The sequence below is a fragment of the Engraulis encrasicolus genome, chromosome 1 (assembly GCF_034702125.1).
Source record: "Engraulis encrasicolus isolate BLACKSEA-1 chromosome 1, IST_EnEncr_1.0, whole genome shotgun sequence".
In the NCBI taxonomy this organism is placed as follows: Eukaryota; Metazoa; Chordata; class Actinopteri; order Clupeiformes; family Engraulidae; genus Engraulis; species Engraulis encrasicolus.
The window spans coordinates 23521728-23536727 of NC_085857.1; the positions used below are offsets into that span (position 1 = coordinate 23521728).

Consider the following 15000-nt stretch of genomic DNA (forward strand, 5'->3'; position numbering starts at 1 on the left):
AGTGCAGTGCTACTCACGGACACACGTGTGTGATACCGAGGTAATAGGCAGGCCATTTCATCTAGGCTGTGGACTCAACACATGCATGAACAACGTGTGGTGAATTCAGGTAAATTGGGCCACTTTTTTTGCATATAAGCGAATGGCCCAAAGTGGCCCAATTTACCCGAATTCACCCCTATTATAAATCGCATGAATCCAGAGTGACTGCACAATATCAACACAGGAAGTAGAGAGCAGCAAATCAGGAAAAGGAAGTGAGAAAATAAGTAGGAGGGGAAAGGGGGTGGGGGTGGGGTAAGAGGTGTGGCATCTGTACTTACAGGCTGTTGACTGGGTCCGTAGGAGGAGGCTGGGGTACACCGTTGATGCCTGGCTGTACCCCTTCCTGGCTCGGGGACGCTGCCATGCGCTCAAACAGTAATGGCGTTCGGTTCTGTGTGCGAGATACGACATGGCGGGTGGACTGGGGTCAGACAACACACAAACACACTCATGGAACACGGATGGAGGAAGGCAGGGACAGAGCAGGAGCTGGACCAGCTCGCCTCCAACCAATCGCAGAGCAGAAGGGGAGATGTCTCTGCCCTTCTGCAGGCGGTTGATTGGTTGTTGTTAGTTTGGTAGGTGGGAGCGAAGGGCTGGAGGTGTTTGAGGACAAAACAAAAAGCATTCTGGGAAATGGAGTCCACTTTTTCACCTTCTGTTGAACGGGATGTGCTGTCTTGTTACTTTGATTTAGTACTTGTCTGGCATAGATTGTTATGGGAGGTGTTTTATTCAGTCCCATAACAGTCTATGCCTGGCACAGGCAAGGCAATGCTCCCTTTTGGGCAAGTCGCCAATGCTGCATAAGTCAAGATGACTTTTCCCTCATAGGTCTGTCGATTCCATTTATATTAAAGGAAATGATCAATGGCCAGTTTGTACTCTAGGCCATTCTTCTTGAATGGAAAACTCGAAAACAGTTCCGCGGCTGCTTAAAAGGGCCATTGCCAAGATCTGCATCTCAACATCTTAACCTCAAACGCAAGTCACTCAATCCAGGCAGAACACACACACACACACAGACACAGGAGAAATAGAAGCTATTTTTTAGGGATCAAAATCTACTGTAATATTTGCAAGAGAGGCTGACAGAAAATGAAGACTTGGTGTGATTGAGGGATTGATGTGATAAAGGCAACAGAATGATGAGAATGAGACGGGTGACTCAGTCATTGACTACAGATAGACCAACACTAAAAATGTATCCAGTAAGACACGTAAACCGACAGGTAAATCAACAAAGTATGAGGCTACTGTATGTGGAATGACAGAGAGTGATAGACTGAGAGAGAGAGAGAGAGAGAGAGAGAGAGAGAGAGAGAGAGAGAGAGAGAGAGAGAGAGAGAGAGAGAGAGAGAGAGAGAGAGAGAGAGAGAGAGAGAGAGAGAGAGAGAGAAATAACTAAATAGCATGAGAGATTGACCAGGGTAGGCAGATGAATCATAGACAAGACGACACAGAAAACCACAAAGGGTTGATCACACCACATTGAGCCACAATGTGAAAAGGGTGACAGAGGCAGGACAAGGGATCACACGCACACACACACACACACACACACACCACCACCAACACTATTGCAACGATGTTGAGAGGAGACTACATGGAACTCCAAATGGAATGGCATGAAGTTTTGGGGGCACAAATATTCATAACAACGGACAGTACAAACCAAACGGGCCAGCACACCTACTGACCGCTGACAGTGACATGAAGACACACAGGAATAGAGGAGACTTACAATATATACACGGGGCTTGGCACTCTTGTATAACATTGTGCTTTAGAGCCCCCTGGTGGTGGAAACACGGACACTACACCTTAAACAATTGGGGTGGAGCATTCAACAACAACAGCAACAGACATCACATCAATAAGGACAGGGAGGAACTGACAGACACAAGAAAGACATGGAGAAACTGCCATGTTGTATCCTCATTGCCATCATTACTGCGTTTCACGGTACGTCGTGTAACCTCCTGACTCGTCCGTGTCCGGTGCCTCTACATACCTGATTTGACTGTCATTCATTGGGCAAATAAACAAAGTAGAGGGGGGAAACAGGAAGTGAAGGTGAGGGATGAAGCAGAAGCAGTGAGCTTGAAAGATGCTAACACTAGCAATAGGCCTACAACGTCACGAGTTAACCAGAACTTGCACAAGTGAGTAATAAAAAAGGCCTAATGTAGCACCGCTAAGCTGCCGGTTAAGAGTGGATATTACAAGTACTATTGTCAAGAACTAAAACTACAGTGAAGTGAGGACTTACCTTTGGACCTACTGTTATCAAGGATACCGTAGTCAATTTAGCTAAGCCAACAACATAAGTAATAGGCCTATACAGTACGCATAAAACATGCGGAAGAATATAGGTAACATGCTGCTAACCCTGAGGAATGTGATGTGATCTAACAATAAAACCATTTTGTGAGTCGATTTGCTTAAGCATTGTTTACGAGGAGGATTTTGAGTTAGACAAAGGTTCAGGTAGGAAGGTAGGTGGTATGGGTACGGTTGCAGATAAGGTTGCAAGGGTTTGGGGTAGGGTTCAAGAGTTTCCATTTGCATACAGTGTACATCATGAATGAATTGCTGTATATTAAGTCAAGTAGAACTATTGGGTGTGGTTTTAGGGATTGGGTGGGGTATTAAGGGGTTTGGATATGGTTGCAAGAGGGTTCACGGGCTGTGAAGGGATTCATGTAGGGATGCAAGGGGCTTCGCGGGTTAAAAGGCGTTCCTTTAGGGCTGAAATGGCGGTTGGGTGTGGTTGCACGGTTTTGGAAGGATTTCAAGGGGTTCATTCAGGTTTGCAAGGGGTTTGCGTAGAGTTTCTTAGGGTTTGCATGGGTCTGCAAGGGATTCCCTGCAGCAGAAGGTATAGGGTATGGGTGGTGTGGGACGGGAGTGGCAATGGTTCAGGTCAATGTTGCCGGGACAGAGAGGGTTATGAGGTCATACTGGTACCTGCTCCTCTCGTAGAGCCTGCTGCTGCTTTGCCTTGCTCTGTCGGTAGTACTCCATGATCATCATGGCGGCGTAGATTTTCCCCACCGTCAGGTCTGTCGCTGCTGAGAAACGGACAAGTTACCCTGCACGATTAGACGAGGTGAGATGGGACCCTGAGCCGTGGGGGGAGGAGTAGTAGTATTCATGGGGGTGTGAGACAAGGCATGCCACAAACACAAACTGACACCACTGACTGACACAGACACAAACATATATATACACTGTACGTACATCACAACATCAAACAAACACAGTACCACAAAGACACGCACAAAACAGACAAACAGATTTACGATATAGTACGCCACAAGGCTGAGTCTTTTCACAGGCAGATAGATACCTTGCTTTGAAGCATCTATCATCTCTACTGACGTATCTCTACGGACTACAAGCTAGGAGGACTTGTGGACCATTTCACCATGTCGTGGGGTCGCAAAGGTGACTCGGCACAACTGCTGCCATTTCCTGTTGCTAGTCTTGTTCCGATAAGCAGCTCAAATTTTTCTCAAGACTCCAGAATAGCTTTCTGGAGTTTGAATAGAACATTTAACACATATTGATAGAGAAAGAAAAATGTTGAGCTTCATGGAGGTACAAAATATCAACTATTTCCTGGGACATGAAATGATGGCAGCTTAATGGTGAAATAGGCCAAGGTTCTCCCGTCTTTATAATGCCATAAATATGAATAACTGAAACAATAACTCTACTGCTATGTCAACTTATACTATTTGTGCAATACTACGACTTTGGCTTCTTCACCACTTACTCAATTGCTACTGTAGTTAGCACTAGTTTTGGTCCATTACAAATAATAACAAGCATAGCATTGACTTATTTCCTCAAAGGATTATTCTAGGTAATACTCAATGCACTTAACTATGCATGCAATAATTAATAAGTAACTTAATTTAACCTTACTGTACCATGCCACAACTATAAATATCGTAAAATGCATCAACATTTACTCATCAAACCATTAATTGTTACCATAAATACATACATACAATATACATTTTTATTATCTGATATTTCTGTATTTTTTTTAACTTAATTGTAACCTGTAGGCTACCCTATGACCTAGACATCCACAAATATACTAGAAAAGTTCCCAGCACTATTTGTAAGGCCAAACTTCGCTGTCTATTTGCCAAGGCCTTTACGTAGATGATATAGTTGTCTTTTAGAGGGACACTGCCCAAGGGCCCTACTTAATTTATCCTGAAGTGAAAAGACTTCTATAGAGGAACTGTCTATAGGGGGCACCCTCTGATGGCAGGCTATGGACTGGATATAGGGAGAAGGGCACAAGGTATTGGGATAAAGGGTAGAAGAGGAAGGGGGAGGAAGAGTCACAGACATGCCAAGCATACCAAAAAGGAGAGGGAGAAGGTAGATAATTGAATAAGGTGTATAATTGAATGGATTAGACATAAATATTCTTCCACAGAAACAAGAGTCAGCTTGCTTAGGGTATGCCCTTTCAAAGGTTCTATGGGGATTTTAAAGGACACTTAATGTTAAGGTTTTCATATCCTTGGTGTGCAGAGGATTGGACATAAAAAAGCAAAGAACGAAAGAGCATGCATTCAAAACAGACTGGGATTAAAGGGAGGAGGGAATCATCAACTCTTGCACAGTACTTGGATATCTGGCAGGGGTAAACGGCGACAAAATATAGAGGCCTAAAACTTGACGCAAGGTGATCACAGTGAAACAAGACTTGCATGCCATTGTCACACAAACAGCACCTTGACACATTCAGATATCACGTCATACTGCACCCTGTACTATTGTGCAACTACTATGCCATGGGGTGGTAGACAGACCGTGCCCTCCTAGTGACGCAACACCTTCAGCGTTGCTACTCTTTAGGTCAAGAGAAATGCAACTACTTTCTGAGTTCCTGAAAAATCGAGACCAACCATTAGAAAACCAAGGGAGGCCGTTTTATGAAATGCTGTTTGGGAAATGTTAATTGTTATGCTCTTGGTCAGACAAAGTCTCGAAGAGATTTGAAAGTCGATGATAATCAGGCTAAGGGGGTGGGGCCCAGTGAATGAGTCTGTGGTAAGAGAGACAACAGGCTACCGACACCTCTTGCCTACTTAGCAGCAGATCAAGACTGTAAGATCCAGATCTACTTAGAAGGGGCTTTATGGCAGATGGGCCAAGTCGTGGGTGGCGCTCATTTGCCACGAGGTGATAAACAAAGGCAGATAGAGAGAAGTCAAAGAGAGAAAAAAGACGAGGTGAGGGATTTCTGGGACCGTAGATGTAGTTAAAGAGTATATCTGTAATTAATTAAACTATAAACAACCTTTCGCCACAGAGTGACATGGATAGGCTAGAATCTAGCCGCTAGATTAAGAATGGTAAGTGCCAGCTGGAGAGACTAGGTCTACAAAGCAAATTGATAGCTAACACAGCGAAAGAATGAACTGTACAGAGAGAGAGAGAGAGAGAGAGAGAGAGAGAGAGAGAGAGAGAGAGAGAGAGAGAGAGAGAGAGAGAGAGAGAGAGAGAAATGAGGTAGAGAGAGAGGTGCAAGATTACACATTAGCAGGTGAAGCTATCCAGACAGAGATCAACAGGCGCGGTAGAGGTAGATTATCTGAGAGAGCTTAACACATACAGACAGATTAGCTGAAAGAGATAATGGACTGAGGCAGAAAAGACAGACAGAGAAAGACAGAAAGGAGGAAAGAAAGGGAGGATGCTAGCAGGTGGAACATGTAGGATTGGGAAGGGGAAGATTGGGGTAGGGCTGGGTGCGGGGTTAAGGGCTGGTGCCTGATCAGAGGGTGCCGAGCGGTGAGTGGTACTGGCTGAAAGAAGCTTTTCCTCGGATGAGTGGTGATTTGTCACATCACATTGGGCGGGTCGCAGCACAGGGGTGCCGGAAGAGGCAGGAAGTGAGTCATCCTCAACCACCGCCAGCACCACCAAGGCCGCAGACCCTACCTACCCTTTTATGCAACTTACACTTGTGTGGCGTGACCAGCAGGTCCAGGTGCTTCTGGGAGAGGTTCGGCCATATGGCCATCATCTCCTTACGTAGCTCCGCATCCATCTGGTGCTTGTCTGCACCCCCTGGAGGTTGGAGTGCGTAAGTGCAGGTGGAGAGCGAGGCAGGTGCCATACGGGTGGGCACCAGTCAGGTGGGAGGTGATGTCAGAGCAGCGGCACATAGGTGTGTAAACATATATTTAGTAACAAAAAATCTATATACACAGGTATAGACAAAAATATCACCATACCTCCGAAATATGCAAATGGAGCATGCATGCTCACGGTCACACACACACACACACACACACACACACACACACACACACACACACACACACACACACACACACACACACACACACACACACACACACACACACACACACACACACACACACACACACACAACAGTCTTGTTGACAGATAGGTAGTGGAAAGCTCCAGTTTATGAGGTAGTCAGAGAGAGAGAGAGAGAGAGAGAGAGAAAAGATAGTAGTGTGAAGGAAGTGACAGAAAGTCATACAGTAATTTCTCTATTTACAGTAGTGGGAAGTCAAATTTTCAGGAAAGACCATTTAAATACAATAACAACAACAAAATAAAAACCAAAGATCAAAATGGAGGCCAGAACTTGGCCGGTCCTTCATACCCTTGGCAATTTTGATGTCAAGAGCGGTGCGAATAAGGGCCATCAGAGTGGAGTTGAAATGCACCGAGTTGTCGTCAGCGACTGGTAGGTCCATGCGCAGCAGCCTCTGTGGAACAGGTCAATCAATGAAGCGCTGTCAGCAATCTTTTGGGCACGGGCCAACTCTTAAAAAAAGACTAAATGGGTGCCTAAGTCACACCAATCCATAGGATCCAAGATCGAAAAAACAAAAAAACCCCAATGAGAGTGTTCTTTTGGATTCCCATTGGTTGTTTCATTTCAGTCTTGGATCCTATGAAGGGGGGTGAGTTAAGCTCTCTGCTAGCATTCTCAACCCCCACTCAATGGCGGGTTGGATAATCTAATGTGATTTATTTTCTTTTTCTTTTCTTTTTTTTTCTTTGGGGGGAGGGGGTTGGGAGCCCAGAAGATTAAAAAACCCCAGCTCAAGTCACTTCCTGCCAGACCGTTTCAACAACCCATATTTGAATCATTAGATAGATGTTTGATTTGACAGTTAGGTATCAGTATTTTGATGCCAGTGGTCAAGCCGTTTTCATCTACTTTGCATTGTCATTTCTGTCCAAGAAAAGTGGATGGATCTGATTTCATTGGGTGTTGTATATAGACGGACCAAAGGGAGGAGAGTTGAATTCCTGACTAGTATCTGTGAGAGCTGGGATCACATAGATGCCGAGACAAAATGGCCGACAATACCAAAACTTGCGCACCTCCAGACGCTTGCTGCGCGATGTGTGAATGGCATAAGTGGGAAGTTCATTCACACATTCTGTATGCGCGACACACAGACAGCTACAATGAGATAACTCATCACGTCCACCTTGTCAGCAAAAAGGACATAGACTTCAATTAAGAGACTTAATTGGAGCGCTCACAGATCAAAACAACAGACAACAGCGGTAGTGCTAATGCTACAGTCTGCAGTTACTGCAAAGGAAGTGACATCATGGGCTGGAGTTACAAGGATTTTAGTGCTCCCCCTGCCGATCAACATAGGCCATTACACATTTTGTACATACACCAATGAGTGAGCAGGTGTATAAAAAACATCCAGAGCCTTTTGTTTTGAAATGGCCAGGTTATTTTTTTATATGCCTACTGGCACTCATTGGGAATTACCTTTTTGTTTTTTTGTTTCAAAAGAAAAAAATGAACATGGAGGCGTTCACGAACAAGCACATGGCATGGAATTAGTGCGTCTGAGTGAGTGAGTGAGTGAACATGGTGGTGCGTGTGCGCTGGCCAGAGTGTGTCATCATGGCCATTTGTCTGAGCTCGTTCGGTAACCAATTACATACATACAGTGGCAGCAGCGGCAGCAGCAGCAGCGAAAAAGGCATCAGCCCAACCATAACAAGGCGATCAAGTCAGCGCAAGACGGCACAGTCTTTCAGCTCGAACATGCACCACAGCAAACGTGCAAAGTGTGCTCCCCACCCAAACAGCGTCTCGAGTCAGGCCCCACCCGCACACACAGGCACAAGATACCGGACGAGCCCCCACGGACATGCGGCATGCGGACGGACATGCACCCCCCTCCCCTGCCCCCTGTTCACAGCACTAGCCGTCGTGCAGTTGCACACAGAGAGTATCATCTTCATTGCCTCTTTTCTTTACTTCGTGGTTTAGCGTCGTGTCGGCTTTGTGAAACATTGTGCATTTTTTTGGCGAATGGGGGAAAGGGGAGTGGGAGAGTAAGGGGGCGTTGTTCCCTAATTTGGCAGTCTCTTTTGTCAAAATCAATCATGTTTCGGAAGATGATGTCTGACAACACATCCAAATTGGTCTGATCTCTTTGTGCTTAGTATGTGCTGTATGTCTTGGGAATGGTGTTTTTTTTGTTGTTGTTATATGTAGGTGGTTGTAGTAAATGAGTGTTATTCTGTATGGTGTTTAACATGGAAGAAAGTGAAGCTTTTCTCTTTTACAAAAAAAACGTTTTTCTTTGTTTGTTGTCGTTAAAGAAAAATCTTTGCCTCTTTGGAATCAGCCAGGTGTAGGGTAGGATAATGGTGGGAAACAATAGAGTTGAATAGAATTGAATAGAATAGAATTGAAAGCTGTTAGTGCCATTAGACTGGAAGGCCATGGAATGGAGTCACACAGATAAAAAGGGAGGGAGAGAGGAAAGAAGGGACACGGTCAAAAATGGAGAAACATGGAGAAAGACAGGAAGAAAAAGATAGGACTATGAGAGAGCTAAAGAAAGGGTGGAAGAAGAAAAAAAGGGCGACAGTTGAAACTAATGACTGTGTACATAATGGTTTTCCCACCCAGTGTTGATGAATGTGTTGTCTCCAGGAGTTCTTTAAGGATTGTGGTATCCCCTTTCAAACCAAAACTATTGTTCTCACTCATGGTAGTTGGTTCTAGTCCGGAATTAAACTGCAGTGGTAGGTAGTACTTAACATGTATATATTTACAATCACAGGTATTGAAAAATACTTTTACAATCCCTGGCAAAAAAAATATGGCTACATGCATTGTTGAAAAGCGATCCAGTCCTCTACGAGGGGCAGGACATTGCCCAAAATTGGGTTTCAAACCTATGACCTTTATACCATGGACCATGACCATGAGAAAATAAATAGATAGTCCCCAGACTTTCTCAGTAGTTATATTTTCTCAGGCGATAGCCAGGCTGGTAATTTGGTATGAAAGGGTATTATTCTTTTACAATCGATTAGGGTACAATCGATTATATTACAATTGATTTTTTACGATTAGGGTATGCAGACAAGGAGACTTTAGCCAAGTCGATCCCTTCAAATCCTACAAAAAAGGGAAGCTACGTTGGAAGAGCTATGAAACTCAAGGTTAAGGTTTGAAACAAAACGTGAGGAAAGACAAGCCACAAGGAAAGAAACAAACAAATGGTGATTATAACTCAAAGCCTCTGTCGTTCCCGGTGACAAGTATTACCATACTTTTTGGGTGAAATGTTGAACACAGCATATTCGTAACTGTAATCAAATCATTCAACCTCAAACTGGTAGCGACAGCCTGACAAAAAATGCTTCAATCTGAACCAATGGATTTAGAATCGTGAAATGGGGTTTTTAACGTTTTCATTCACTTTCACCCTGCCTCTTAATCTGTTGTTCTACAGGTAACATATGGCCGTTCCGCTCCATTTGATATAAAACGCTACATAACAATAGGGTCCAAAGGCATTGGCATTTAATAGTGGATAGATCTTAGTGTGCTTAGCTGGGTATCTAAGGCATGTCAGGCATTTGCAGGTAAGGCATATGCTATTCCTTAATTGAGATATATGGTCCCACAATCAAACCTATTGACCTGTGAAGGTAGATTTAAATTTAATCGCTACATTTTAAATAGAGGAAATGATCCCGAACCCTCACTCTGCTGTAGTACATGACTGGGGCATATATTTATTGTTTATCAAGAACTTACACCATAGGAAATACGGGGACGTGTGTTTCTGGAATCACAAACATCAATGATAAAAGATGACATGACCCACACACAGGCATAAAGACAGACACATGTACAGACTGGTAAGACAAGATAGACAGACTGGAACCGATAGACAGACAGAGAGAGAGAGAAAGAGGAACAGAGACAGAACGAGAATGAAAGACAGAGAAAGAGACAGAAGAGAGAGTAACAGAGCAAAAGAGCAAGAAAGACTGCAAAAGAGCAGCAGAGAGAGAAAGATGGAGGTTCAAGGTATTTAACAGACAGACGCACTATTTTGAATATTCTGTCCCTTTTCTGAGTTGTCTGCAATAGTCCCCCTCACTGTCGTTTGATGTTTGCTGCTGCCCCAGTTATTTGGATAAATTTGATTCCTTCTCAGCCTGCTCCAGAGTGGCTAGTCATGTGCATGACTGTAAAACAACCTTAACGTCAGTTTTAAAAAACATCAACCCACCGGAGTGGTTACTGGTCTTAACTGGTAATCCATACCATAGTTTGTTGTGGAAAGTGTTTTCTGTTTATGCTTAAACATATTTGGACATGCTCAAGACCTCACAGTTGTATGTAAACTTCGACTCAGCACATAACATCAACCAATGGCAGGTTTCCAATGGGAAATTGCATTGTAACCAAGTAAGTTGCTAACTTTTGCTAACATCGTTGATTAGTTGTGATGTTGTAGAGAAACGCACCCCTTGTTTGCACATCTGGGACGGAGTAGACTAATATCAACAAAAAACGAGTCTTCGATAGAAACCAACAGGATTAACAAAGTGCCAAATAAAACACGACAGAATCCACATTTCACAAAGAAAATTGTTGTGGAATACCAGTGAAGGCCACAAGCCACTTAGCTGAGTTGGTTGTCTTTTAAAACTGAGGTTTAGGGTGTTTTGGGGATTTTTTCACGGACATGCAGACCACAATCCATTCTGAAGCAGGTTGAGATTGTTCAAAATGAGCCATATAATCGAGACAGCAGCAAGCCTCTGTTACATTGCAGACAACTAAGAAAACGGGCTTAATGTTGAAAATAGTGCAATTATCCTTTAAGAAGGAGAGAGACAGAAAGAGAGAGTGATAAAAAGAATGGGAATATGTGTGTGTGAGAGAGAGATAGGGGAAAGGAGACAGATCGGAACTGCATTGACAGAGGTAAAACAAAAGGACAGGTGGAAAACTTTGTGATTGTCGTGGCTCTTGCCGTGGACTTCCCGTAAAAAATTAAACAATTAAACAAAAAAACAAGATGGACAAACACTCAGGGCTTTCTCTCGCCAAAAACAGCTATATCTAGCCACTGGTGTCTAACCTGTACATTTGGGATTTGCTTAACCTTAACTGTGCCCTCTGACCCAGGAACTGATTCTTACATCATACCACTGGGCAGGAACAGTATCTCTTGCTAATCGACTAGGGGGGTATTCCAAGAAGCTGGTTCAGTAGTACACCAGGTTAAGTTAATCTGGAGGTTGTGGTAAATCCACTACTAAAAGTGCCTAATTTTCGTACATAAATAACACCTGCGGGCGATGTATTATTAAGCTCGCAACTTGCTGTAGGTTAACTTAGCCAGGTTTATCACTTAACCATGTTCTTGGAATACTCCCTAGGCTATGTAAATGTGTTTGGACACTGCTATCCTAGCTTTTACGTTCGAAAAGCCTATCTGTGATCTTGGCCTATGTCCACTATATTCACTCCACTATATTGGGCATCCTAAACGTCTTAGTATGCTTGAGTGAATGTAAACTGAAGAATAGCTGTGTGTGTGTGTGTGTGTGTGTGTGTGTGTGTGTGTGTGTGTGTGTTGGTGTGTATGTGTGTTTGTGTGAGTGCCATCCACAGGAGGGAGAGACCCAGAGGAAACAAAGACACACACCCCTTCCCGGTCTTTCTGTACACGCCCACACACAGGCCTCCATATAAAGACTATCATAGCTTTAGCTGAGTGCTAGCCTCTTCTAATAGACACATCGACAAGCTTGTCTGGAGCTAAGCTAATCAATTCACATTAAAGTACTCGCTTTAATGCAACCTCTTCAGAAGCACTTCTCGGACAGGAGTCGATATTACTTTCTAAGTAACAGATGATGTCTAAGCCTTGGTAGATTGCTGAGTGGCTAGGACGTATCGATTAATCACATAATTGGAAACTGTACTACAATTTTAAAAGGAATAATAATAACAATACAAATAGCCGTTGTCCTGACTACTCAACGTTCTCCTGACCTGCAAGCACGGTGCAGAAAGGCTGGCAAGGTATCTTGCCCCCGTTCCCCCTCTCCTGTGGATGTTGTGGGAATATACGTAGGTTCCTGACACTAAAACACTAAAATATTCACCATCCCACCGGCAGCTGTCAACACTTACATGTAAACAAAAAAAAATAAACCAACCAAACAAACGGAAAGTAAAAACAACTGAAAACCCCACATAGAAGAAAACAGCGCTCACCAACCACACCAACACTAACAGAGAACAGACAGAGAATGATTAGGGTGTTTTTTTTTGTGGAAGGGCGGCGTTTTTTGGCGCCCCCTGTTGGCTGAACGATATATAAATAGATATACATAATATTATTTACCAGGGGCGGAGCCCCTTCTCTACCTTGTATGCCACCCGCGCAGGGCACCTCTTCCCCAGGCCAAGGGGCGGGCACATGTGCCTTAGCATCTGATACATATCACTGTAACTGATCCTGCCGCTGCCAGGGCCAGGGCAGGTGCCCAACGGTGATCGATTTAAAAAAAAAAAAGGTAAACACAAACAAAAACAAACAACCAAAAAGCAACAGGAAATGAAGAAACGGAAAGAGGAACGTAAGACACTGACAACAAATGGGGAGGTGGAGGGGGGAGAGGGGGAACAGGGGGGAGGATAACGCAAGGGAGGGAGGAGGGAAGGAGGGGAGGATGGGTACGAGAACGGACAAACATACAACAGAGAAGTGTAATGATGAGACAAAAATGGGTTGGTGGGGTGGGGGATGGGGGTACACAAAAGAGGGGGAAAAAACAAAAACACAGAGGTTATTTGTTTTGGTTGCTTATAGGTTAGGGTCACTGAAGAGCGGAGATCGGAGTTGGTATTTGTGTGTTTGTGTATGGAGTATACACACTGTATAATGTGTGTATAGGCTCATTGGGGGGTTACGTTTCGGAGGAGAACAGGAGGTGGGGAGCGGATGTGTGTATGTGTGTGTGTCTGTCAAGAGAAGAGCACTTAGTTTTGGTCAGTAAACACCGTTCTATGTGAGCTGGACGATAGGAGAGAGAGAGAGAGAGAGAGAGAGAGAGAGAGAGAGAGAGAGAGAGAGAGGAGAGAGAGAGAGGGAGAGAGAGAAGAGGGGGGATAGAGTCAGAGAAGGACATAAAGAGAGAGAAAGACAGATATTCAGAAGGAGGGGAGAATGAAAGGAAGAAAGGAAGAAAGAAAGAAAGAAAGAAAGAAAGAAAGAAAGAAAGAAAGAAAGAAAGGAAGGAAGGAAGGAAGGAAGGAAGGAAGAGGAGAGACAGTAAGGGTCACTCACATAGAACAGCAGTGGGGCTTTTAGAAACAGGCAAGTGGTCAAAGCACCACTGCTTTAGACACATGTGGGTTTGAGAGTCGGTGAGTGAGTGAGTGAGTGAGTGAGTGAGTGAGTAAGAGAAAGGGAGAGCGAGAGAGAGAGAGAGAGAGAGAGAGAAAGAGAAAGAGAAAGAGAGAGAGACTGCATGAGTAATTGTGAGTTTAGTTTAGTGAGAGTGAGGTTGCAGATAATGACCAAGTCACGTCAATGCAGTTTTTCTGTCCCCTGCCACACGTCCCAATCAATCAATCAATTCATCAATCAATCCATCAATCAATCAAGTCAAGAACAAAATGCAACGCTGCTGTACCCAGACTGCCAAGGCAATGGTGAAGACAGCAAGCATTCAAAAAGATGAACGAAACAAATGAACGAATCGGGGTATTAAAAAATATAAATGTTTAAAAAAAGAGAAAAAAAAGATGGAGGTTCTGTTGATTCTTAAAAAAAAAAACCCAAAAAACAATGAGATTTTGTTGTGAGGCCTGTTTTTTCAGTTGCAGTGCAAGAGTCTCATGCGTTCTCTAAACCGGGAATCTGCATAGTCCCCACACATTCACTTTTTAAAATCTAAGTTCTCATCATGTCATAACCACAAGTGCAGAGACAGAGAGATGGCTGTGAGAAAGAAAAAACAAAAAAAACGGGTGAAAACCATTTCATGGTGGAGAGGAAGATCCAACAAACATGTGGTAGAAAGAAAGAGGTCTACAAAAATAACTATGTGAAGGACTAAATAACAGAAATAAATGAAAAAAATAACTAGTAGTAATAATAATTAAAAAAATAAATAAGCGACATTCATTCCAGTCTCCAAAATGCGAGCAGTGAGGTTGTGACTTGGGGTTTTTAGTGGTGTCCAAACCTTGCAGGCCACCCTATGGGGGCATTTCTTGCCGAGACCGAGAGGCGGGTCGATTACTCGCAATAAACTGTACATATCCTTGTAATGAATTCGCCCGCTGCAAGAAGAATACAGGGTGGTTAGAGGAAAAGGCAAGCACACACACACAAACACACAGAAGAGGAAGGGGAGGGAGAGAGGGGAAAAGAGGTAGAGAGAGAGGGTACAGCAGGTGTGAGAGAGGGAGATATGAGAAAAGGGAAAGGGGGAGAAGGAGAGGACAGGGAACGAATGAGAAGTGAAGAGAAGAGTGGAAGAGATTGGAGAGGTAGAAAAGAAAGAGGGAAGGAAAGGTGGGAGAACAACACAGAAAACCGGACTGAAAAAAATAAAATAATAAAA

General features: G+C 43.8%; 1 protein-coding gene across 1 annotated transcript in view; it reads right to left on the reverse strand.

The window, feature by feature from the left end:
• Positions 1-15000, reverse strand: part of cacna1ab (calcium channel, voltage-dependent, P/Q type, alpha 1A subunit, b) — a 349885-nt gene that overhangs the window by 22173 nt on the left and 312712 nt on the right. Inside the window, exons 42-46 of the mRNA XM_063208046.1 lie at positions 12794-12890; positions 6719-6824; positions 6043-6150; positions 3016-3119; positions 324-436 (exon numbers count right to left, since the gene is read on the reverse strand). Of these exons, the coding sequence (XP_063064116.1) occupies positions 324-436; positions 3016-3119; positions 6043-6150; positions 6719-6824; positions 12794-12890 (528 nt within the window). The remainder of the gene's footprint in view (positions 1-323; positions 437-3015; positions 3120-6042; positions 6151-6718; positions 6825-12793; positions 12891-15000) is intronic.